We start from the raw sequence: 26315 nt of genomic DNA on the forward strand, positions 1-26315 counted from the left end.
ACCGCCGCGGCCATGACCGACAACATCCCGCTGCAGCCGGTCCGGCAGAAGAAGCGGATGGACAGCAAGCACCGCGGCGGGTGAGCGCTGCGCGGGGCCGCTGCCCGACGCTCCGCTCGGCGCCGTGCGGGGCGGGGATCGCCGCTGGGCAGCGGCGGAGGGCGCGAGCCGCATCGGGATGCGGTGCTCGGCCGCGGTCCGAGCTGGGAGGAGGAGGAGGAGGAGAAAGAGGAGAAGGAGGAGGACGGGCCGCTGACAGGTTGCTCCTGACGCCATTGCCGCGGCACGCCCGGCGCCGGGAAGGATCCCTGCGGAGCCGCAGAGCGCGGCCCGAGCTGCGCGTATCGGGGTGCGGGCCGGGCCCCGCGAGCGGCTCCGCACGGGATCCGTGTGCGGGGTAACTGTGTCGGTAACTGTGTCGGCGAGAGCAATGCAGTGTCCTCGGGCTGGGCTGTTGCGGTGGGATGCGTTGTGCTGCTGCTTCCAGGCAGGCGGCTGAGATGAATGAGCCGTTAACGCGATTTCAGCCCTTAATGGCACTGCCGATCTGACCCGTCGGTGTGCGGGGTACCCGGCTGCCGGATTGCCGGGCCGAGCTCGGCCCCGCGCTGGATGCGTCTGTCGGTGCGGCGAGTGATGCTGGCAAAATAAAGCGAAGCCTCAAAGGAGGTAACGCCTGCTGGAACAAGAGGAAATTGTTATTTTTTTCCCCATTGTTTGTTATGGTTTGGGTAGATGGCCTTCATTCAGGTTCCTCTAATTGAAGTTGTTGTACTTAATAAGGCGTAGTTCGCATAATGGATGAGCTATCAGCACAGCTGCTGTGGGCTGATGTGGCAGCACCCGTGGCAGCTCATACCGAGCTGGGAGGAACGTGTGATGCAGCACATAACTCCCCAGCCCCTGCACGACATGCATCACTGGACAGGATCCACAGGGTGCAGCCACCATGGCATTAAATTCAGTGATGTGATGGAAAGGGCTCATGGAGAAGAGGCAGTGGCAGCCAGAGAAATTTCTCAAAGCTTCTTGAGTCGTCTTTTTCTTTCGTCAGAATGTACTCTGATCTCCAGCCCACCTCTACTGTGGTGTGGTGGGTACCAGAAAATAACTGGCTGACAGAAATAACCTGCACGTAAGCTAAGCTGCAGGTCAGTGGTGATGGGCCTCACCTGCTCAGCAGGCACAGAGATGATGCTTCTGTGCCATCAAGAAATGCTGGTGGCATGAAGTTGTGAAGGAAGATTATGTGGGATTTCTCTTCGTGGCAGTCCGAGTAACTTGGCTTCGGGTTTTCTGTTTGGGTACGTGATTGCTTCCTGGGAACTGACGTCTTGTTTTGCTGATTATTGGGCTGTAATTCAAACAAATGATAGTGTGGGTAGCAAAGCACTGAGGTGGAGCAAATCCAAAGTGTTATTTATTAGCAGCTGCTGGAGGAATCAGGCAGCAAGCCAGGGCAGGTGCTGGGGTCAGGTCCGGGATGGAGTCCTGGGAGCCCTAAGCCATCATCGAGACCTTATTTCTTGTTTCCTCTGAGGAAAACACAAACAGAGGTACGGGCAAGCCATCTTTGTTTATACATAGGAAAACCTGCTGGTAACCAGGCTGTGAAAGGCTTCCTTTAACACAACCTGACTGCAGTTTCTCATGGGTGTCTTTTTCCCCAGCAGATGCAAGTTCTCAGGCAGATTTTGCTGCTTGGTGTCTTCTGGAGTGAGAAATGGATTTCCTTTCGTGGACTGAATGACTTCATAGAAATCTTAGCAATAAAAAGAATAAATGCCCAATTCTCAAACCTGATTCTCATGCAGGCAGCAAAGGGCAGGTGTCATCCCAGCACTGCTTTGATTACAGCCTCAACCTGTAGCATGCTTTGAAGAGCAGCCAGGGAGGGGCTCGCACAGCATCTTTGCAGAGATGAATAATGGTCCAGGCAGCTGAGATCTGTGTCAGAGAGATAAAGCGTGTGCTTAATAAACCAGTGGGAGCAGTGCTTGTCTGTTCCTGGGCATGGCTTTCACGTGGCTCTTCCTGGCTGTTGTGACTGTGTGCGCTCTGAGCGGTGCTCGTGGTTCAGCCATGTTTGTGTGAGGGCCTTGCAGCACTCTGCAAAGCGCTCAGATGTTGGGAGGGGAGGATGGCACAAAGCAGGGCACTGCTGGAGATGTGGCACAGTCACAGCTTCCCGGGGCTCCCGAAGCACCCCGAGCTCTCTGCTCAGTGCACGACACACCTTTCCCTAAATAGCTTATGGTCTCAGTCTGCAATCCTGCAAGGCTTTATTTGAAACCAGCGAGCTACCGTGCTCACACTGCCTCTGCCGTGTAAAGAGGCCTCGATCCAGGAATGCTGGAGGGAGAGCAGGGAATGAGACCATGGAGGAGGAGCTTCACAGCCCGCGTGTGTACGCTCTGTGGGTCTGCTTAAAATGGCAAATTCCATTTCAAAGTCAACAGAGGGAGATGGGAGCTCCTGGCTGCCTGCGGGTGGGTGTGCCAGGGCTGGGCTGGCACTGCAGGGGCACGGCTTCCCAGCACCCGCTGCTGGGCTGGGGGAGCTGCCCGCCCGCCCGCCTTGGCTCCGCTGCTTTTAATATCCATAGAAAATCGTTGGCGTGCTTTTAAAGTGCTGATATGTAGGAGGTTGGCCTGAAGCTTGCGGGTCCTCAACAGTGTCGCCTGTGAGAAACATGGGAATGTCGTCTGAGAATCGGAATTGTCGTCGTGGGAATGATGAAGTATGTGGATGAGTTCCTCACTGATTGGACGCTGAATCTACTCCAGCTTTAGGAAAACACGACGCTTTTCCATTGTTTCGTTGCGTTTTCATAAGCTTTTTTTTCACTTTCTCTCCGAAATGTTTCTCTGTCCAACCTGCTGCACTGGTAACTGCTGCCCGGGGATGGCTGTTGGTCGTGCAGCTGGCAGTCTGTCTGTCCTGTTACTGCCTCTTGCATCATCACCGAGAATGTGGTTTTGTGAGTGCACGGTGAGCCCTTGTGAAATCCAGCAGCTCCTGTCCGCTGAGGTCCCCTCACCACGTACAGGTGCAGTGCACATCAGAAGAGATGCTTCTGAATGATGTCCTTTAGGGTGATTTCTGAGTCTGAGCTTTCTTTTGTTGTTCGTTTGTCAAGTTGTGGTTTAGGATGTAAACAGCACGCCACAGAGACTTCTTTGTTTAAGCTGTCTTTGTGTACTTGTTTGTAGAGGTTTGCCATCCTTGTACGTGGGTGTCCTGGGACTGCTACGTAAGCACTGCAGCCTGGGAGGGTGCACCCACGCCGTGGCTGCCCCTTCTCTGTGCGGGTGCTCAGTGCCTCTGGGTGGGTGTGGGTGGACTGGTGTTGGCTCAATGTGCAGCATGGGCAGTGTAGTACGTGGTCAGGTGGGGAAGCTGTCCTGCACACACGTGGTCCTGGGTGGTTCATGGAGCCTGCACTGAGTGCTGCTGCAGCCGCTCCTGTCTGTGTGGGGCGCCTGTGAGGACTGCAGATGGCACGTGGGGGCCTTCAACCAGAGCTTGTGAGCGTAGATATGTATTCTTCATCAATGCCATCATCCAAGAGTTGAAATAAGTACAATGATGACACTTGGATCTCTTTTTTTGTTTGTTTGGTTGGTTTTTTGGGCGGAAAGATATCTGAAAGAGTGGCCAGACACTGGAATGGGCTGCCCAGGGGGATGGCAGTCACCAGCCCTGGAGGTGTTCAAGGAACATTTGGATGCTGTGTTGAGGGACGTGGTTTGGTGAGAACTAAGGCAGATGTTTGTCAGATGGCCCTGTGGGTCCGTTCCAACCTCAGTGATTCTGCGATTCCACGGTCACTCTGTGCTCGAGAGGTGTCTGTGTTCCTCCCGGGACCTCCCCTGCTAACAGTGCAGCAGGACATGGACTCAGTGGCACAAGTAGTGCACAGGAATAGCTGCTGCCCGCCCGGGCTCAGGCTGTGCCCTCTGCTCTGCCCGCCCAGCAAGGTGCAGGAGCCAGGGGAAATGAGGTGGGGCAACAAGGCTGAGCTAAATGCCATCCCAGGAAATAGCTACGGGCTTTCATTTAAAAAAGTAAGAATTCATATCCTGCTCTTTGGGGATCTTCTTGGGTGTATGTGAGATAAAGATCAGCCTTTGTCGCTCCAGGCTCTCAACCCTACGTGTGTTCCCAGCTCTGCTGCTCGGAGCAGTGGGGCAGTGACTGCTGGGGTTCCCAGCTCTGTGGCTGAATGCTGTCACAGCACACGGCTCAGTTACTGCTGCCTGTACTGTTGCTGGCATTATTTCATTGGTTGGATTTGGGGTTTTTTTATTAACAAATTCCTTTATGTTGCATAGAAACCATGTGTTCAAACGCTGTGTAGGAGATGTGGTAGAAATGCTGGATATTCTTAACTCAAGCATTGATACTCGTGGTACTTGCCTTTGGAAACTTGCTGAGCAGGAAGTTTTTCTCTGTTTGTCCAGTGAAGCTTCAGGTTTGCTTTCCCTGCAGCTCAGGGCGTTGCGAAAGGGCAGGAATTTCACAAACCTGTGGCTTCGCATGGTGGGCGCTCCCGTGCCCTTCGTGTTTGCACTTAGAACTGTTACGTTTAGACTGATGCTCAAACGTGGTAGTAACGCATCGTTTGTACACGAAAGTTGCTGCAGCACCGCGCGTTTCCGTGGTGGGATCACTCTAGGAGGTTGTGGCTTTGATTGCAGAACGTCTGCTAAATTGTGGCTCGTTTCACTTTTGAGAAGTTGAGAGGTGCTGTCGGAACTGGAGGTCGCAGCACGCTTCAGGAAGGAGCGGTTGTGTGTGGTGCTGCAGTGCCAGGTGTTAACTTCTGCCCGCGCTGTAGCGATGACAGCTGGACGGGGGGCCCCGCTCGCTGCCCTCGTGTACGTCCTGGGTTAAATATTCTGATAAGCTGTTGAACTTAAAATGTGTGGAAGTCTGTTCTGGAGGTTTAGATATCGGCTTGACAATCTGCCCAGATGTCTGGAAATCCCTCCAGAGCGTATTGGTGAATATCACAATTTAAAGCCCACGTGAAATTTCTGTTAAACTACAGCAGTATGCTGCTCAAGCTTGGTCCCACTGTAAATGTGCAGGCGTAGGTACCTAGCTCCTTTTGCTGTTGGGTAGAATCCCTAAAAGAGGCCCAACCTACAGAACAAACAAAGGTAACTGATTTCAGATGGCTGCAAGGGCCGAGCAGCTCCCACTGTAGCTGGGACCACGTCCCAGTGACGCTGTGAATACCACCCTTGTTCCTGTGGGCAAAACCTCTTGTTTGGATTTCTATAATTCTGAGTTCACCACTGTTAAAACATGAGATCTCAACTAATCTTGTATGATTTCCTCCATTATGGAAGAAAAAGGGATTTTTTTTTTCTATAGACCATTCTATTTTGTTTTACAATCTGAACATCACCATTTAATCTGTTGTCTCTTAACTAAGTGTGAATGGTTAAGTTACTCTTGAGATGATTATTTATCTTAGCTCTTCATCTGCAAAGAAAAAATAGAAGTCCCAATTAAAAGATACCAAGCTGATAAAATATATTGCTCATGTCAGGTGTGTGAATTTGAGTGTTTGACACCAACGTACTGTTCAGCCCATGCTGCAGACAGCTTTTGTGATGTGAGTACTGTACACAGTCATGTGTGGAAGAAACACTTTCTCAGTGAGTTTCTTAGTAAGACAAAGGTAAGTTTGTGGATCTGGTCTGGTGATTGGTGAGGAGGAGAGCTCCTGGTTTAAAGATGGTTTAATGTGATGGAAAACCATGGCAGATGAGAGGTGGCCGACGGCAGATCCATCTGGCTGCTTGGCCTGGACAATGGAGAGGGTCCGGGGGGAGTGTGAGAATCATGGTCAAAAATTAACTTCTCAATTTAAAATCAGGTGCTCCTCTCGTAGGTGCTGTGAGTGCTTAAGATGCTGCGGGAGAAGAGACCCAAGGCCTCGTACTGTGTGGCTTGGCCATCCAGAGAAGAGAGACCAGAGATACCCTCGCAATGTTATCAACAACCAGAAATACAACTTTTTTACATTTCTCCCTGGGGTAAGTGTGAAGAAGGTTGCTTCTTGTCATCCTGCCCCAGTGCTGTGCCCAATTTCGGTGCTGTCGCAGTAGATGAGCACAGAAGCAAATGAAAACCATTTGGTGTGTGTTTGCTGGGCTGCCTGCAGGATGCCTGGCCACAGCAGAACAGCCTGCTGCTGGAGGGATGAAGGGGGACACTGGTGCCTCTCTCCCTGCTGCTGCTGGGGGAGCAGCCTGCTTGTGTGGGACAGGCAGCAGCATCAGTGTGTCCTGGGAGCAGCTGGATTGTCCCTCCTACGCTTCTGGGAGCAGCAGCAAAAACAATTCTGATTCCTCTCGCTTCTAATGTTGGAAAGCAGTCAGTGACTGGTTGAGTGTTCAAACAAGCCAAGTTTTCTGAGTTCATCGACTTCTAATGTCTGCATTGTGATTTTTGCAAACAAAATCCTGTAGCTGGTGATGTTGCTGTATGTTGTGAGCATCCCTTTGCAGAGCGGAGTTATCCAGAAGTTCAAAACCAAAACAGAATGACTTCTTTGTGTTAAAGACATAGACCTAGCTGCGTGGCAGCATTATCCAACAGGCAGAGCAGGTTGATCTTTAGAAAAGAGTTGTCAGGAGTGCTTTAAGACTACCCTAAGTGAGCATGTAGGTACTGGACAGGCAAGCAAAAATGTCTCAGACCATTACTTACTGTTTTTGTTATTACTCATTATTATTATTACTTACCATTATTTGTGTAACTTCTGTGCTGTTATTGACTGCTCTTCTCTTTTTCTTCTTTTTTGTTAGGTGTTATTTAACCAGTTCAAATACTTCTTCAACCTCTACTTCTTGCTTTTGGCCTGCTCTCAGTTTGTCGTTGAAATGCGGCTTGGTGCTCTTTACACATACTGGGTTCCTCTGGTAGGTGATCAGAGGTTTATTTATTTAAGAAACTTCCGTTTTTTTGACACAGCTTCTTTTGCTGCCCTTTCTCCAGGCTGTAAGTTTATACCTTAAATAATTCTGTTATCTGACTGCTTCAGGCCTGCTCTGTACATGTCACATAGATAGCTGCTCTGGTACAGTCAGTGCTGGGGTGTGCGAGGTCTCTGCCGATACCTCGTTCGTGGGTGGGATGCCAGCAGGGACAGAGCTCTCAGCCACTGCACACAGTGACTACAAAAGCACTGGGACTTGGTGTATTAAGTGATGAAGTAAGTGGGGACCAGAGTAAATGCATTTCCCTGGTGATCTGTGTGTTGCTCTCAGCTTATCCAGAGTCAGGGTGTGCTGGTGGAGGGTCCGTGAGGGCATCTGGCCCTCCCAAGGAGCCCAAGCACGGGGAGCCCGGAGCAGCCTGGTTACTGCAGCCAGGGACCAAAGGGCACCTCTCTGAAGTGACCTTAAAGAGTGGCCATATGCGCAGTGAAGGCAAATTACGCCCTCCTGCCAAACAGTTTGACCTGCAGTTTAGGCGTAGGTCAACAGACTGATTCATGGTTTAACCACATTGTGAAAAACAAACGAGAGAAACCTGAGAAACAGCCCTCAACAGACCTGTGTGTAAAATACCTCTCTTTTTTTAATATAGAAACCATGTATATATATAATATAGAGAAACAAACTTGTGTACACTCATACCTGTTTGAGGAGCAGGCACTCTTTCCTTCCTCTAACCATTTGCCCTTTTCTTTTGATAGCCATATGTTTTGCCTGATCAAAGGAAATCAGTGATAATCAGTCTTGAAGCAGAAACTCATATGCTGTCAGAGGATGTAATGAGGAATAGTTGCCTGGGCCTGTTAGGTCTCTGAACTGCACCACATGAGCCAGTCAGAACTGTGTAAATGTCTATATAGCTAGCTCTATGTTTTTCCCAGCTTTTATCCAAGTTCTACTTGGGTATTATTTATCTCTTCATGTAAATATCTTTCCTGCTGCACTGCAGCCTATAGAATTGCAGAACAGTTTGGATTTCAGAGGGACCTCTGATCCATCAGCTGCTCAGGGCAGAAACAGCTCAGGTTGGTTTCACTCATCTTCCTGAGCTTTGAACGTTTTTGATTTTAGAAATCTTTTTTTACTTTAAAGAAGCACAAAAAAGAAAAAGAATCAACTGAGATTTGGTTACGAAAACATGGTGCTCTCAGACACTGCTTGTTTGCTGCTTTTGGGATGGTTGTGGTAAAAATTCATGGTTTGGTTAAGGCAGGGGTTGGGATGAGGTGGGAATTTTTCTTGCCTTTCAGGCTTCCAGTACAGTGAAATCCCTGGTGTAAGTCCAAAAGAAGTGAAAGGACATGGCTGCTCCGGCTCTGTCTGTGTAAGGCCTGGATTGCACTGCTTTCTCTCTCAAGTTAGTACTTACAAGTGCAGTTGTAGTTTGAATCCAACAAGAATTTTGCCAGATCCTGTCCTCTAAGAACACAGGAGCTCTCTTTCTGGTTTTGTATAGGCACTTGTGACTCGTTTGTGCCAGGTGAGCAAGTGGGGTTTGGCTCAGAAGTGGCCAGAAAGCGGCATGAGAAAGGTCTTTGTTCAGCAGTGGCTGCTGGTCCCGGGGCTGGGGGTGGGATAACCTATGTGATGGCATAGTGAGACTGCACATGTGGGAATATTTTGAGGTCATTATTTGAAGGCTCTTCAAGCAGCTAAAACACAAGCTGAAAATAACCAACGCTTTCTATTTTCTTTTCTTTTTTCCTTTTCGAGAAGCAGATAGGTGTTTCCAGCTAAGCACACAAATGCAGATTGCACATAGAGATGTTCACTGCTTTCTCATTTCGTTGGTTACTGGAACGAGCACTCCTGTGTTGGCGCAGAGCGGCGCGGTAACGCTGCGGGGTGCGATGCCTCTCTGGGAGGATGGTGCTGATGCTGCCTGCGTTCAGCATTTATAAGGATACAAAGAAGTGGCCCTTCCGTGGGACACTGTGCAGTTTTTGCTAAGGAAGTCGGGCTGGGTGCTGTTTCATTCCCCCTTTCCCCGTTCTCCTTTCAGGGATTTGTGCTCGCCGTTACCGTCATCCGAGAGGCGGCGGAGGAGATCAGGTGTTACATGCGCGACAAGGAGGTGAACTCACAGATCTACAGCAAGCTCACGGGGAGAGGTCAGCACTGTGCAGGGCCGTGCTGGGGCTGCATGGCCCAGCCACTGCTGGTCGGTGTGCAGGGGCTGCCCAGCACGGCGGGGCGGGGGCTCACGGTGCAGCGGCACTGGGCGCTTCCACGCGGCTGATGGCGTTTCTGTTTAACTCCACCGTAGGCCAAGCTTCATCTCCTGGTTACTGTTCCTTTTTGGTAGATCTGAATAACCAAAGGAAATGAAATTGGTTGTGAATCACCCTGCGGTTCGGGGGTGGTTTTTCCAGAAGGGAAACGCTTTCCTTTCTGCAGAGTGCAGGAATGAAGGGAGGGAGGCAAACGCTGCCAACACACAGTAGGAAGAAGCGGACTGCAAGAGATGGGTGCTTGGGTTGCTGCTGTTCCCCTCCTCTTTTCCTCCTGTCCATCCTCCTGCATGTGCTTCTTGCTTGATCACAATGTACATGAGTGGAACGGATACGAGAACTAATCCTATAAACCAGCACTTCATATTATTTGACTGGAACAACAAATGTGTGTGTGCCAAAGGAAGGGAGGAGGATCCGTGTTGTCAGACGATTTGCAGAAGCATTTTACCAAGAAATTAAACCTTGGTCTGTGAAACTGTCAGAAGATGCTCTGTGCAAAGGGAGATTCAACTCGTGAGGATGCCCAGTGCTGGGAGCCCTTCCAGCACGTGCACTGCAAAACAGAGTGAAGTGCACGTGCTGTGTCCTGGTGGAGCTTGGACGTGCTCATGTTACGTGTCAGGTGAACTGCTTGACACACTGACACGCTCCATCCCTGGTTGACGTGCAGTGCTGGGTGAGTTTCATAGTTCTGCAACATGTGTTGTGCATGGTTTTTGCCAGGAGAGATTGTGTGCTGTTACCACACCTCCCGTCCGCTTCTGTGAGCACTGACAGATGTAGTTCCTCAGTGCTGATAATGCCTTCCCTTATATTTTGGTTTGCTCCTCCTTTACCCCTTCCTCCAGCAGTGAGGAATGCAGGGGGATCCCTTCTATGACTGCAGGCTGTGGCTGTGCTGCCTCTGGCTGTTGTTTACAGCTTTGTCACACCTAACAAAGGCATTTAAATTCTGGATTGAAAAATAGCATGCTGCCTCACTATGGAGCGACTGCCAATGCCGTGACGATGCTGGTGTCTCCGCGGCTTTGTTTTTAAAAAGGGATTTAACTGGATTTAAGAACTCCTTATTTTCATTGCCAAGTTTTCTTGCTCTAAAAGTTTGCACCGTGTGATAAGGCGCAGTGAACTAGGTCTGTTAGAGCTGCACTGCATGTCTGACAATAAGCTTGCTTTTAAAAAGCGATGGCTGAAGGCCGCGTGTGTTTCACATGCCGGGAATTATGAGATGTCTCCAAGCTGGGGAATCAGAGTTTCTGAATATTAAATCCTCTTTTAATAACGTGTTCTTACTACAACACCTAAAACGCTTGGCAACCAACAAAAGCCTCATCCAAGAGGGGTATAGTACATCTATTTAAAAATATAAAGGAGTTGCCTTCTGGATTCTATTCAGTGGTCTGTAAGGGGCCTGACCTCTCCTTTAGTTCTTTTCATATAGCTATTACGTTTCCCATGAATGATTTCCCTTCCCCCAGTCCCTTAACTTCTCTAATTTTGTGAAAGAAACCAAGGAGGATTGGCAGCTGGGCAGTGGTTGAAAATCTTAAGCCACTTCGTTTGCTTTTAACACGCACTTGGTGCAGAATTGGTAATGAAGCCCTCGGGCAGTGTACGTTAGCGTAAGAAATCCACAGAAAATGATGAGTGATTATCTAGTGGCTTGGGGAGCAAAGTCGTTTCAGTGTCTCACTGAGTTCAGTGTCTGTCAGTAGTGAGGCTTTTCAGAAGACCTGAACGTCCACGCCTGTGCTGATGAGGGCCACCACTCCTGGGAGTGCAGTGCTGGCATGGCCGGGGTGGACAGGTGGGTCTGTGAGCTGTGTCTGTCTGAACAGTGGGAGAAGTCAGCAGACTTTCCAGCAGGGGCTTCTTTGGGTCAGAAATAAAAGCAGCAAATAGCAGTTGGAGTTAAGCTGAGAACAGCTGAATGTGACTGTCCGTTCTCAGTGCAGCTGGGGAACTCCTGCTAGGACTTGTTTCCTCTCTTGTTGGGCGGATGCTTTGTGCTCTGGGACATCGGTACAGCCCGGTACTGAAGAGGGGCAGTGCAGAAAGGCACTCTGCTCGAGGCCCTCTGAGTCGCTGCTGGTTTAAGGCTGACAGTAGTTTCACTGCTAAACCAGAGCTCAGGAGGGGGGAGGTGAGGTGAGGCATGATGCTGAGCACTGCTGTTCTTGGAGACTGGCAGTAGTGGATCTAATGGCTCTGCAGCTTTCTCCAGGCTATTTTTATTTCCCACGAGGAATTGCACTAAGCCACCATTAAGATGGCTGGAGAATAGTTTTTCCCATCTTCAGCCTTACTTCCCCACAGCAAACTCAAGGCTGAGAGTGTGTTCTCTGCTCTAAGTGAAATCGGGGTGACTTCAGCACACCTGTGCATAAACATACTTAAGTCTCTGGAGGCAAAACTGCTTGTGTGCTGTTTTGAGTGAGGGTGTAGGTGAGCATGGGTGCCCCAGCTCCAGCCCCCTCACAGCCCAGCCCTGTGCACACAGCTTGTGTCAGGCGCTGCTCTTGCTCAGCTTTGTAAGCCTCGCTAATCTGCTTTCTCTGTAGATGAAAAAGAGTGAATCCTCTTTGGATCACATTTTGTTTTGAACATAGTTGCTAAACTGCAGTGTCAGTAGTGTTCTTGGGCAGTGGAGTGATGCAGGGTGGGCACCTATTTTCTGTGTTAGTTTAACACTGTAAGAAGAATCCCTCTGAACCTTTTTTTTTCTCCTCCACCATTATGATCTATATATACATGTATGATTTATATTTCAAAACGATGAAACCAGTAGCTTTTAGCTTTCTCTTTTTTAATAGAAAGCTCTTTCTTTGAAGGACTGTTGTTTGGATTGTAATAAAAAATAATCAAATTTCAATCCCCTATTCATAAACCTACAGACCTGCTTGTGTTCCCAAGTCTGCGTGCCGCCGTTCTGTGTGACAGAACGCTTGAACCGTGCTTGCAGATTCTTGGTTTGTTTTTCTTCTCTCTTGCTTGCCCTCCCTGGGTAACACTGCATAACAGAGAGAAACTCCACAGAAAGGAATGGGAGGAGACCTCCTACAGAGGGGTGCTCCTAAAGATACAGATCATTGGCATTTACCAGCCATAGAAAAACAATATTTTCCCAAACCCTCTGAGCGCTGCTCTGCAGTTTATACAGCATAAAGCCACAGAAGCCCAAAGTTGGGTGCAGAGCCTCTGAACCTCCCTTTCATTTCTTTGCATGCATTCGACTTGTTTTAATAAACTGCTCCGTAATCTTCAATTCCAAATGAGCTGTGCTGAGCGCTGCCTTGGGAGCTGTGCTGAGCCCTGCCTTGGGAGCTGTGCTGAGCCCTGCCTTGGGAGCTGTGCAGCCCTATGGTGAGATCGTGGTTTAAGTGCTCATGTGACAGAAAAAGGCATCTCTCCTGGCTGATGTACTTTGAATAACCTGCTTTATGGTGTACCCATCCCACTGCAAGTTTGGTGATGATTCCAAAGGCCACAGATGAAGTTGTAGTGAAGTGCTTGCACTGCATTGTGGCCTTTCTGTCTTCTATATGAAACAAGTGTCAAATTTTAAGAACTGTCAACAGAAGAGATCAGAGCCAGCTGCTTCTTTGTAATTGTGCTAACAGACCCGGGTGTACCTAGAAAGCCCTTCTAAGCCTTTATGAAAGCAGCAATTTCTTATTAGAGGCACACTTTAATAGTAGAGCAATATTGGGCAGTGGAGCAGTTGTGTTATTAGCTGGTTTCTGAAGCATGTGTGAGAAAACATCTCCTGTTTAGGAGCTGGTTTCCCCACAGAAAGAGAAAGGTATTGCAGAATTCCCAAGGTCAAAATAAAACCAATTCAAGTAAGTTGCTTTATGGGAGTCCTGAGCCAAAGGAAACATCTGGTGCTGTGCCTTTGCAGTGGGACATATGGTGCAGACTGCAGAGATGTCATCCACCAGAGGCCGGGGCTGTGGCTGGGGAGCAGAATCAGCTCTGCTACCTAAAAAGGGCATCTTGTGTACGTATACAAGAGTTGTAAAGCTGTGCAGTGCCTAGAGAGCTCCTCTCTTTTACTTTGAAACAGCTGATGTTGGGATGGTTATTGAACAAGGCAAATCCGTTCCAGTTCCTCTTTGGAAAACGATTTGGAGCAGATAATACTGTTTTCAGAACAGCGATGCAAAAAGCCCTTAAATGTCTGTAACGATAGGAAATAATTGTGTTGTAGCTTTGCCAACGCAATTTTTTTTTCCAGCACGACTTTATTTCGTTAAGGAAAAGTGATACAAAACCAAATTTCCCCTCCTGAACGCTGCGGGAAGCGCTGCTCTGCTGCCAACCACCGCCAGAAGTGCAGTCTGCAGGACAGACTCACCCCGTGGGGTTAAAGGAGTGCCCCTCTCCTGCCCGGTTCGGTGCAGGGGCTGCTGTGCTGTGCAGGGTTCCCTCCTTTGCACGGAGGAATATTCAAAAGCACTTCTTGTGCTTCGTGAATAACCACATTAAGAGGGGAGGAAGAGATGTTATCTGTCAGTGCCTACCTTTGGAGGCCAGTGCAGAGGCAGCCAGGGATGGTTTTTTGCATCCTCTTGGAGCAGTTTTTCTTTTCAAACCTCTGAGTAATGGGCTCTTAATCCCCAGTGTGCTTCCTGCCTGCCACAGCTGTCTTTAGCCCAGCAGTCATTTTGTTTCCCTTCTTTTAAAACAAACAAGCAAACAACCCGAATCTCTCACAAGGCGAAACCCAGAATCTGCAGAAGACCTGTGAGATATTTGTGAAATGGGCCATGACTGCTTATAATTTGTAGGAATAATTACAGCATGCAAGGAAGTCTGCGTTTATTAGCAGCAGTGATGAAGCATGTTGTTAAGCACACAGTGTGTCACCGGAGCAGCAGGCTGCCAGGAGCCCAGAAAGGCTTTCATTGTTAATTTGGAGCAGAAACACTGAAGCATATCCTGAGAAGGATGCTAATGAAGGGACTGCCAGTAGTAAAATCCCAGTGACCTTTGTGCTTTGTGCTAATTTCTGCTCCCCCTCCCTTCCCCCTTCTCCTTAGCCCCTGTGCTGCTATCTGGCCAGTTAGCCCCGACTTTGGGGGTGCAGCAGGAGTGCTGTCGGTGCTGGGGCGAGCTGCCGTGTGCTTCCACCCAAATCACAGCACATTGCAGAGGCTGCTGCTGAAGTGCAGCAGACGGACACGGAGAGACGAGGTTAAAATGGACTGATTTTTAAACCGCTTGTAAGTTTGAGAAAGCAAACGGAGAGCTGGCCAGTTGTCCAATGAGTCCTCTCTTTTGGAGAAAGAGATGTGTGGGTGTTTCTGTCGGGCTGTGTCCCTGCAGGGATGAAGGAGGGGAAGCTGAGGTGACCGGAGGCACGTGCTGTGCTGCAGGCTGGAACAGGCCTGGCTTTTAGGATGTGCCCGTTTCAGTCGTGGCTTGGGGAGCAGAGCGTTGGCTGTTCCCCAGCTGGGGATCGGGGCAGGGCAGCGGGCGGCTCGCTGTTGCAGTTTTCCTGTTTCTGCTCCGTTGTCTGCCTGGCACGTGCTGGAAGTGTTTTCAGGTTCCCAAGTGTAATGGCTGCGGTGTCAGAGCTGTCAGCAGGGGTGAGGGGCAGCACCCCGGCCCTGCCCTGCTGTGATGCACTGCTGTCTTCCCTCTGCAGGGACTGTGAAGGTGAAGAGCTCTAACATACAAGTGGGCGACCTCATCATTGTTGAAAAGGTGAGCCTTTCTGCATGGCTTCTTTGTCAAGTGCTTTTCTTGCAAGGCTGTGGAAAACGAGATGCTTGGTTTATGATAGGCTCACGATACTGAGTGTTGAGTAATACAGTATTTAATTACTTTTTAGGGTCTCCCTTCTTCCCCCCGACCCTGGAAATAGCATCGTTGCCTTTACAAAGCAGATCTCAGAATGAACACCTGTAGGCAGTGCTTTCTGATCGCCCTGTAGCAGGAGGAGACAACTCCCTGCCCTTAGGTGTGACTGTTGGACACAGGTTAAATGTCTGACACAAATACAGCACCAAAATGTGTTTGGTGTGAACAGAGATGGAGAGGCAGATCCATCTGTGGGCACTGAGACATACATTTTCCCCTTCAGTAAAGTTTGTGCATTTTTTTTTCTTCCATTTTTTCCCCCACGTGCTCTCCGTGCAAGCAGCTGTGTCCTCTAAAACTGTTAGTATGAGAATATTCAGTAAAAACACCCCAAAACTGGTACCTGTAGGCTGCAGATACATGCTTCCTTCTAGCATAGAGCTTCCTCGAAAGGAAACTGACGTTGGTTTAACATTTCTCCTTTCTTCTGGAGTTACTCACTAGCTCTTTTGTAAAGCCAGACGTTGGCCAGTCCGGTCAGTGGGAGCTGGCTCCGGTTGTTATTCTGCACTCGGGGTTCTGCAGGGAAGTGAGCTTAGGATTCAAAGCGGAATGAACGCCGGGCTTCAGCTTGACAAAGAAATGCTCTTTCTCCTCTGCACCCTTCTCCTGTTGCTGGGGCTGTGGAAGGAGGCAGCGCACGCGTGTGGGGTGCGTGCACAATAATGGCCTTTCTTCTCGTCACAGAACCAGCGGGTCCCTGCTGACATGATCTTCCTGAGGACGTCGGAGAAGAATGGTAAACATCTGGAACCAATTGTCACAATAGCCATTAACCTTTCGCTGGTTGTTTAGAGAAAATTATCTTTAGAGAACGTGAAAGAAATAGATAATAGTAAAATTTTAGGGGAATTCAAAGGCTTCGGCGGACCGCCAGTTCTCAGGATGTTACGCTCTGCTTTCGTTTGCTGCTCAAAGAATGTAGGTAGTTGAATCCAGGGTGAATGAGGTCGCAAAATGCTGCGTGTTATAAATGCAAATGGTTTGACGTGCTGCCCAGGTTTGTTTTGTTAAGTGTGGGATAAGGAAGTGCCTGATGGGCGGCTTTATGGGGCACGATGACTAATTGCATATGTCAGAGATACAGAGAGGAACCTCACTGTACTCTGGACTGGTGGGAGGAACCGAGTGTGTGATGCCAGTCTATAGTTCCTCGGTTCTTACCTTGTTAACAAGCATTGCTTGTTAAGTAACAAAGAAGGATTGATGTCCTAGAAACAAAACCATTCTGTGAGCCGTGGATGTGCCTGTAGGAGGGCGCTGATGGCTGTTGAACTCCTCCGCAGGGTCCTGCTTCCTCCGCACCGACCAGCTGGATGGGGAGACGGACTGGAAGCTGCGGCTGCCGGTTACCTGCACACAGAGGCTGCCGACGGCCTCCGTAAGCTGCCCTCGAAGCTGTCGCGTTGGTGGAGATGTGTACATCAGCTGCTTGAGAAACGTTGCAGTGCTTCAGTTATCGGGCTGTTTTGGGCAACGGGTGATGGTTGTTTTGCACAGGGCTGTGCCCGTGCTGCAGCCAGCTGTGGCAGTACAGGGGTGTGTGCAGCGGGGGCTGTGCCGCGGCAGAGCTGCACAGCTGGCAGGTGTGTGCAGCCAGGGCTGGTCTGCAGCAGGAGGTGACTCATGGGGAATGCTCCTGCTTCTCTTTCCTCTCCAGAGAGCATTGCAGTAAGTCCCCGCAGGGCAGGTGCTACTGCAGGATAGCTGCCTTGTTGCTGTACACCTGAAATGCTCCCTCCATCTCCTGGATTGCAGTATACAGAGACACAGCTCATGCATTTTCGTGAAATGACTCTGGAACAAAAAAAAAAGTACTTCATGGCTCACCTGTGTGAGTTGGGACTGCCCATTGGTGGTTTGCTGTATGGGAACAAGCATATAGCCTCCATTACTGTGCTGTTTCCAGGCTAAGCTGTTCTTTAGCTGAAGTAGTGAAGCAGCTCACTGTGGCTGACTACGCTCTAGCTAAAGCAGTTTGTCTTCAAAAATTAGAAGGAAAAAAAAAAAGGTAAGACATGAAGGGGAAATCTGGGTTCCTGTTTTACTGATGTTATCTGTGTAAGTTGCAAGAAGTTTATTTTCCACAAAAGCTTTGAAGCAAAGCGTTCTGTCTGCAAAGCAAATAGTTCACATGGAGTCAGCACTGGAACGCTGTTGAGCACTGGCACATCTCCTTGTCCCCATGGAGCTGTCCCCAGTGACACTGGGCTGAATATTGGGAGTTAGGAAGTTCCTGGGTTACCTTCTTTGCTAAGAAGCGACGTGTTTGTTAAGCTCTCTTGATTTGATCAGGCTGCATTTGCTTTTGTGGGGCACTAACAGATAAGCAACTCCCAGGAGTCTCTTTGGTTTCAGTCCAATGAATACGAGCAGGGAAACACCTTCAGACAAGCTGGTGTAATGGTTATATTTTCTCTTAGTTAGTCAGGCTCAAGTAAATAGTACAACGTAAGGAACTCAGAGTGTTTTGGTAGGAGCATTTGTATATTACTAAAACTTGCTTGTCTAACTGCGTGACAAAACACGTCTGTTTTTAGGACCTCCTGCAAATCCGATCGTACGTATATGCGGAAGAGCCCAATATTGATATACACAACTTTGTGGGAACCTTCACAAGAGTAAGTCCTACTTATGCCTGCTCGAAATACTGCATGTGCTGTCCTCTGTGCCCACCTGCTGAATGCCAGCAGGATGCCAGCCGTTTTTCAGGAGAGATGTGAAGTCACGCTCTTCTTCGTGCCTTTTCTCTCACTCTTTTTTTATTTAATTCTTTCCCCTCCATAAAATACATGAAATAAATCTGAAACAAGTTCTGTGTTGTGGGACCTTCCCCAGATGGCATTAGGTCTGAACATTTGGGCTGAGGTTGGTAGTTAGGTATGCGTGGTGCTGCAGTCCCTGTAGGACTGAAGAAGCAGGGCTTCCTGGTGAGCTGCTCACTGATCCCTTTCTCTTTTTTAATGCATAGAGGCTTTCAGCAGGAAGAGATGTCTTCATATGTTTTCTTCCAGCCCTGCTTTCTTTGCTGAAATCAAGTGTTGTTTTTCAACCTAGCCAGAGATTTCACTGTGTTAATGGAAATCCTCTGACAGAGCATCCCCCTCCAAGCACCCACGTGTAACTCCAACAACCTATTGCCTTTAAATTACTGACACGGCTTCTTGTTTTCCTCCCATTGCAGGAGGACAGTGACCCTTCTGTGAATGAAAGCTTAAGCATAGAAAACACCCTGTGGGCCAGCACAGTGATTGCATCAGGTAAGGTGGAGGCATGTGTGAATTATTTTTAAGGGAATATGTTAACAATTTTTAAGGGTCTTTTTGTAATGGAATAATAATCTCTGTCAGTTGGTGAAATTAGCAGTCTAAGTGAGGTTTTCCACTTGTCCTAACACCTCTAGGGAGCTGGGCTGATGGCTAATTGCCTCTTGGACATTCCTAGATGAGAAGGAATTGGAGTGGCCTTTGGGCACTTCTCTAGCATCTAGGACCAGAATAGCACTTAATTGCTCTCTGCATTGACATCCTAATCTGTAACAGAAATGGTGTCAAATAGATTCTGGTAACAGAAGCTAAGATGAAAGATTTCCAGGTAACTGCTTCCACTGAGTTCGTCTCACATAGTTTTCAAGAAGAAAAAAAATACAATCTTTGACACGTTTTAGTGTATGGGTACGATAAGCTTGCAAGGCCTGAAATTAATCAGTGCCCTCCTGCAGAGGCCTGTCAAAGTAAAAGCCTTGCTCCTCTCCTGCCTGGCATGCCCGTCAGGGTTACAGCTGCAGGAGTGGAATTCTGTAGTGCAGTGCTGGAGTTGAAGCTGTTGAGCAGAGGGGCATTGCAGTGCAGTACCACAGAGTACCTGGAATTGGTAATGATGGGAAGGAACGTGAACTTCAAAAGATTTTGTGAATACTGAGAAGATTTTCATTTTCCCTTTTAAAAGCATGAATAGATTTTATTCCTGTATGTTTCCATCTAACCCTGCAGAGCATCATCTTTGAAACGTGTTGTAATATTGTTGCAGTGATGTGACCAGAGGACCCTAAAAACCTAGTCACTCACGTGTAATTTGGTCGAGTAAATTGCATTTATAGATTAGTAACTGCTAGTTAGTAGGTAACCTGCCTTCCTGCTTTCTGCTGGCAAGCACATTGCCTTGCCCTGGCAGCATCTGGTGCCATAGAATAGACAGAAACGTTCTTCTTATGCACACCAGCACATCTTCTGGTTGTTTTCTAGATCTGGTAGATTTTATCTCTCATTTTGACTGACCCAACTGATATAATAACCATTTTTGTTTCTCCTATGGCAGTAATAAATAGCATGTTGTGGTTTATTTACGCAAGGAAAGCTTGTTAGTTAAAAGAAAAAGTGAATATCGTTTTTCTTCTGTAAGTGAAAGCTGTCAAGTCGTGGTGCTGCCATCTCGCTGGGCAGCCCTTGCTTGTAGGATGGAGCTGTGTGACTTTCCCCATCTGCTGCTGCAGCAGGAGGGTCCAACTCTGCCTGCAGTCGATTTGTAGTAGCTGTGCCATCTGCTGATTTGAATGGTGGTGATCTTACCCCTCCTGCCATCTGGCTGCAGTGATTTGTGTGGTTTTCTGTTTTTTATTACTGTTTCTGAAGGAATGTTTCTCAGCATTTTTACTAACTGCCTCTTTTGAATTAGTCTTATTTAAAAGTGATACACTTTCTACTCGTTAAAATTTTGGTTGTTAATGGCAGCAGGAGAACAGCAGAGTATAAAATGGCAGTGTATCAGCAACATTGCTTTCATTTTTTCCTCAGTGGTGTTTTTATCCATCTTTACAGACCTCTAAAATTTTCTAGTAGCAGCCAGCGTTGGCAATAGCAGCTTTTAAACTCATGATGGTAGCTGGCTTTTTGCAAAGTCTTTAAGAATAAACTACAAAAACAATGGTGGTAGTACCAAATTGTGTTATATTTCTGCAAAAAGGGAGAAAAATGTTTCTCTCGGATCTTTAGAAACCGTGGGACATGGCATTAAAATACATCAGCTCCCAGCAGCTCCATCTGTCGCAGTAAGGTGGGAGATGGTATGATTCACCTCCTGGTAGGAGCTGCAATTAAAGCTAAAACATAGATTTTAAAATAAGGGAATTCTACCTTGGAAGTGTTTGGAATTTGTTGGTTTTCCTCTGACTGTGGTGAAGCAGCCACTTCTATGGATGAAGCAAGCATCTTTTACAGAAGACAAGTGGAGGTTGTACTCCCTAGGCTGACACGTGCCCTGCTTTGTCTAGGTACTGTTGTGGGAGTTGTCCTCTACACTGGAAGGGAACTGCGCAGTGTGATGAATACTTCGAACCCAAGAAGTAAGGTAGGGTAAGAAGGCAGTATTGCAATAACCAAAATTGGCAGGAATTTATCATGAAACAAAAAAATGAATCTGTCCAAAGACAGCGTATCAGGGATGGCATTGCATGAATAAGGATGTATATCTTTTAGCCTACTGTCTAAGATGGACAGATGGTAACATCTTTTTTCCTTTTCCTTTGAGCCTGCTGTGCGTGTACCTGATCGCTATTTTAACACTGGTAATGCTGATGACTTACAGAGTTATAATAAATCAGTCCCAGGTAGAATGGGAAAGCTTACCTTGCTGCGTTGTACTGTAGCAAAGCTAAGTCAGGGAGTGGGGGTGTGCACGTAGTCTGCAGCCTTTGACAGCATGAGTCTTTTCTCACCTCTTCAAGCATTCCTCAGCTTCCAAAAGATGGAAACCCTATTCAGTAGGAACTCTTATTTAGTAACCTGGCTGTATGGGAACTGTTGAATCACGGCCTGAACCACTGATTGATCACCTGAGACAAGTACTGAGTCAGCCACGGGGGCACAGGTGAAGGTAATGCACCTGTGTGATGGAAGGGGTGGAGCCTGGCTCCACCTCTCCCAGACCCCATTTAAGGGCTGACCACCACTGGGGAAGGATCTCTTGTTGGAGATCCCTCCCGTGTGGAGTCATCAGCACACCTTGATCATCATAAAGGTGAGCCTTCTTTTCTTTTCCAGTAACCTGTGTACCATCTGTATAAAGCCACACAGAAGTATACCAACCTCTGTACTGTTCCATCTGAATTCCTTTCTTTAGAACTATTTGCCCTACACTGGCAACAGTATTGTTTGTGAACTGAAATATGTTTGTAGTGTTTTAAATGAAAAATAAATGTTGACTGGTGAAGAACGGCTCTTTGGATAAAGCAGCTCATTCCTTTTGTGAATATTGAGTTGAGCTGACAACTTCAGTGCTGTGATTGAAAGGTCTTGCTTTTATTTCTTAGATCGGTCTCTTTGATTTGGAAGTGAACTGCCTCACCAAGATCCTGTTTGGGGCCCTGGTGGTGGTCTCTCTTGTCATGGTGGCCCTTCAGCATTTTGCTGGCCGTTGGTATCTTCAGATCATAAGATTTCTGCTCCTGTTCTCTAACATCATACCAATTAGGTGAGTCAGCTCCTAGTTCTTCCCAGCAAGACACCGTTTCCCTTGCATCCTCCTCCCTGCTTCCAGTTTGAACAGACACGTGAAGCCTTATGTATTCCTCATTTGACAACTAAAACAATTTAGAAATAGAAATCACATTGCTGTTTGAACATAGGATTTGCTTTGTTGTTCCTGCTGACTTTAAGTGTTGCAGTCTTCCCACCATCTGTGCTCCCTGGCTTAGGCTGCAGGTTAGTGATTTAAGGCCCTGCCTCTGTGTTTGGACTGCCTGATGAGAACAGAGCAAAGCAGAGTGAAGGAGAGATGTTTATGCAGCATAGGACCCAAATGCCTTTAGAAAGGACGGAAATTTTAATATTAAATTGCACCACATCAATAAGCAGATCATTATTTTCAGCATGGGTCTGGGATTCATTTTGGTTCTGTTTTTAACCTACTTATCTCTGTGCTCTTTGGCTGTTCAAATGCTGCGTAGAAACCCTGTGCTTTTATTACGTTGTGGAAATTCAGTGTTTTTTTACCCAAGTTTTACTTCAGATACACTTTTTCTCCCTTTCCTCCTCCATAGTTTACGTGTTAATCTGGACATGGGAAAAATTGTCTACAGCTGGGTGATCCGCAGAGACTCCAAAATCCCTGGGACCGTGGTTCGGTCCAGCACTATTCCTGAGCAGCTGGGGAGGATATCCTACTTGCTTACGGATAAAACAGGTATCTGTGTAGAAAACACAGCTTGGAGTCGTGGTTTGTTGTTGTTTGGCTTTTGAAGTGTGCTATTAAAACCCAGAGTTGAAGGTAAACAGAAACACCACTTTCAGAGTTAGTTCTTACAGCTGGATGAAGATAGCCTCGGTGTATGGGCAGAAATGTGCCACCAGTCTGCATGCTGCTATCCTCAATTCCTACAGCTGGGCTGATTCAGAGGGACTAAGCTGTAATCAAAAGCTTTGTCTGACATAAAATCCTGGTCCCTTCTCCAGAAGTTGTCTTTGGTTCCAGCAGGACTGGGGCTATGCCTGCAGCTCTTCCTGGCAATGACTTTTGGGGGAATCATCTCATACTTACTGGCACAGGGATGCACACCGCATTTTCCCAGGAGAATTTGCCCTGGGATTTTTAATATTGTCCCCTTTAGCCTCAGCCTGCCCTGAGAGCCTGGTGCAGTGACTGCTTCAACTTCTGGACCAGTTTCTCTTGTGTTTGGGGTACAGCCAGGACAAGAACATGCCCTGCAGGATCGGGATGTCACTTCACATTCCGTGTCAATGCTGCTTCTGTTGCAGGAACTCTTACACAGAATGAAATGGTCTTCAAGCGACTTCACCTGGGCACAGTGGCATATGGCCTCGACTCCATGGATGAAGTGCAGAGCCACATATTCAGTATATACACACAGGTAGAATTAAATTGGATTGCTTACCTCTTTGTTCACAGAACAGTTTTCCAGGTCACCAGGCTAATGATGAATTAATCTGCCAGGGATCTGCCTATTGTGTAATAGTTTCTGGAAAAATCTAAAGGTGGTTGGATATTTAATACATAAATATTAGCCTGATTGCATTTTACATTCATAGCTTGTTTCACATCCACTAGCCTTCATTTTCCAAGTGCCACAGTACTTGCACAGGTCTGCAGGTGTAAGAATGGGCTGTGTCCTGAGGTCAGGCTGTAAAGCAGTGTACTTTTATTTAATTATTCACTGCTTACAGTAACTGCAGCATTGCTTCACTGGGAAATTAACACAAGATAACGTTTCCTGGATCAAGTTGCTGTTTGAAATGCTGTGTACTGGGAATTGGTGAAGGAAGAGGAGCTATCAGTACGCAATAAGCAGTAACAGAACTGTACTTAAATAAAAAAAAAAACACAACCAACAAAAAAAAAACAGACTTCAGATTGATTTTGTCATTTTGTACTCAATCTCCAGAGAAAATTTGACTATTGGTTAATTATTTGCCAATGTTTTCAATGCTTGTTAAGGAGGTTTTGATGTCTGCCCAGCCCGCTCTGAGGGTAGTGCTGCGTGTCGGCCTAAATGCCCTTCAGGTGGGGTTTACTGTGTTTGGCTTTGGCTGAAGCCTGTTGCAACAGTGCTGATGAGCTGTGGTAGTAAGTCAGAAAATCTTGTGTGTTGTAATCTGCAGAATGTGGGAAGCAGCTGGTAAGGGATGTGTCTCATGAAGCAGTTACCGCTGTGAAGCGAGGTCCCTCGTAACGAGAAGCATTTGCAGGCAGCAGTTCATTTTGGACTGGAGTTCTTATTCTTTGCTCTTATTTTTACCACGTTGTGGCCTTTGACCTGGAAGCGAAACTTTTGTCCTCTTGACACTAAAGGTTAACAGAGCAGGAAACTGCACTGCTGCACGTCCCCTCTTCAACCAGGATAATTTAGTAATTGGGCAATTATCTGAAGAGTCCCATTCTGATACTAAAAATAGTATTAAAAATTAATGGAGTGCAGTTAAGATTTTCTAGGTCCGTACAGCTCGCCTGTTTTCTGTTTCCAGCTCTTGCACGTGAAACCACGAGGCTGAACTTGCAGGGCCATTGGTCTTTTGTGGGGGCAGAGTGGTTTCACCACGCCCGGTGACTTTGGCCTGGCGCCCATCGGTGTTGGGCAGATCTGTGTCGCCGTGCCCTTTTCTCGTGTATTTTCTGGAAACGTAGGTGCATTTTTGTGTGTGCCTTCCTCCATCAGTGGCACCAAGTTGCACAGTGTTCCCAGTCGTGATCAGAGTTGAAGTGTGCAGTGAGCACATCTCATCCCAAAGGACGTAAGAGTTGGCACAGACTACACACGTGTTTTTCACTGTGATGAATCTCGTTTTCACTGCAGTGAGACTCTGTTCTCCTTTTCTAAGCAATCTCAGGAGCCGCCCGCTGTGAAAGGCCTCTCCTTGGCCACCAAGGTGCGTAAAACCATGAGCAGCCGCGTGCACGAGGCGGTGAAGGCCATCGCTCTGTGCCACAACGTGACGCCGGTGTACGAGTCCAACGGGGTGACGGACCAGGCTGAGGCTGAGAGGCACTACGAGGACTCGTGCAGGGTGTACCAGGCCTCTAGTCCCGATGAGGTCAGTTTGGGGAGTCCAGCTCATGTTTTGTCTGGGGTGCGTTTTCTAGGTTAATAACTTCAGTTCCTCTGACGGAGGTGGAAGTTGTGCTGGGTAGCCCTCCTGTCCGAGGAGCCATCCCTTCCCGTGTGGGTGAGGTGGACCTGGAGCCCAAGGCAGCACTGCCAGATGACCAAAGCGAGGCAGAGGCAGTGGCCTTTGGGCTGTGCAGTGCCATCTTCCTCCAGCACCTTGGCCCAGCCAGAGCTGCTCGTGCTGCTGCAGTAGAGGGAAGCTTTGCAGCTTGTTGCTGAGACTTCCACTGGTACTTCTTGCATATCTCTTCTTCGATGAGGTCACAGTAGAAATAAGTTTTCTATTTCAGTGTATAATTACACTTACTGTATACTTTTGAGTGGCCAAAGTAACACACTTTCCATAAGAATCCTACTGAGGTCTCCCTTGTGATGGATTCTTCCATTTATTGCCCCAAGTAAAAAGACTTGCCTCTGACAATAAACTTTCCTCCTTGGAAAGGAGAAGCTACCTTTCCTCAGAGCTAGAGGTTAGAACTTGTTTGCAAATACATAAACGTATAGGTTTAAGTCCTCAGGAAGCCATATGTGTGCATGTATTACTGAAAGATTGGCACAGGGATTCCACGTTTTGTGCCATTCAAAATATTCCCTATCAATTTTTTTTCTTCCCAAGTAGGCAGTTCGTTCATTTTGGGTTGTCAGATCTTGTCTGTGTTATACAAAAGCTGCATCTTTGCTTTCCCCTGTTCCACTGAAGCACCTATAGTGACAACAAATGCCTGGCCCTCTGGTCTGGGAGCTGGTGAGAAGATCACACACCGTAGTCCAGGTTGTTGGGCTTACCTGCTTCTCTCCTCTAACATGTTGCTCTCCCCTTTGAAGGCAGCTTTACAGAAAGCAACTGCCTTTGGATTGAAATGAGGTCTGAATGGTTTCCAGATGGTAATTTCTGTATTTGAGGATGTTGGCTTTTTTTCCTAAAGCTGTTGGCTGCTTCTGCACAGATCCTCAGTTTATTTACATATATGCTGTGGTATATGTTTAAGTCAGTTTTTTTGTTTTTTTTTACATTGCATTATTCTGTCTTTAAAATATTTATGCAGCAATTAGTCTCAAATACCAAAGGAACTATTGTTTGTTTGTTTGCTTTATTGCAGCACGATGTCTAATCCTTAGTGCTGAATTTTGTTTCCCTATCTCCGAATGCCTTAAGCAAAGGATTGCAGTATGTTCAGAAGTCAGATATGCTTTGTTGCACTGAAGAAATCTTGTCTGTAGGTCTTAGATATGCAGAGGATGTCTAAACAGTATTTCTATATGTCATTTTAGAAGGTACAAAATGCAGGATCAGCACAAGTCAAGTCCTTAAGAAGAGAGTGATGCTGTTAAATAACATTCCCAGTAGGGGAATGACTCTGGACTCCTGTTAAAGCCAGCCTTTGAAATCCTATATCAATAAAATATTACCATGGCAGGGAAGGTCAGTTTATGAAATGAGTACAAAAACTTGTATTCTCTTTACTTTAACAGCAAGGGTAATTTCTACCAGTTGGCATAGGATTCATTTCCTGTAACAGAAAGCAGGATTTCCTAAATTTGTTTCCTGTGCACACTGCCATTTAGAAGTCTTGAAGTATCTTT

At 47.5% G+C, this 26315-nt stretch overlaps 1 protein-coding gene across 1 annotated transcript in view; it reads left to right on the forward strand.

The window, feature by feature from the left end:
- The window catches only part of ATP9A (ATPase phospholipid transporting 9A (putative)), a 46576-nt gene continuing 20261 nt past the window's right edge, over positions 1 to 26315 (forward strand). Inside the window, exons 1-14 of the mRNA XM_065754032.1 lie at positions 1 to 80; positions 5906 to 6050; positions 6825 to 6938; positions 9019 to 9127; positions 14901 to 14959; positions 15803 to 15854; positions 16402 to 16496; positions 17656 to 17736; positions 18300 to 18375; positions 20385 to 20461; positions 21423 to 21583; positions 22152 to 22294; positions 22867 to 22979; positions 24445 to 24657. Coding sequence (XP_065610104.1) covers positions 13 to 80; positions 5906 to 6050; positions 6825 to 6938; positions 9019 to 9127; positions 14901 to 14959; positions 15803 to 15854; positions 16402 to 16496; positions 17656 to 17736; positions 18300 to 18375; positions 20385 to 20461; positions 21423 to 21583; positions 22152 to 22294; positions 22867 to 22979; positions 24445 to 24657 — 1506 coding nt within the window. The 5' untranslated portion in view covers positions 1 to 12. The remainder of the gene's footprint in view (positions 81 to 5905; positions 6051 to 6824; positions 6939 to 9018; positions 9128 to 14900; positions 14960 to 15802; positions 15855 to 16401; positions 16497 to 17655; positions 17737 to 18299; positions 18376 to 20384; positions 20462 to 21422; positions 21584 to 22151; positions 22295 to 22866; positions 22980 to 24444; positions 24658 to 26315) is intronic.

The sequence above is a fragment of the Cyrtonyx montezumae genome, unplaced genomic scaffold (genome assembly GCF_038088225.1).
Source record: "Cyrtonyx montezumae isolate F1298 unplaced genomic scaffold, pur_monq_1.0 scaffold_9, whole genome shotgun sequence".
NCBI classification, from domain to species: Eukaryota; Metazoa; Chordata; class Aves; order Galliformes; family Odontophoridae; genus Cyrtonyx; species Cyrtonyx montezumae.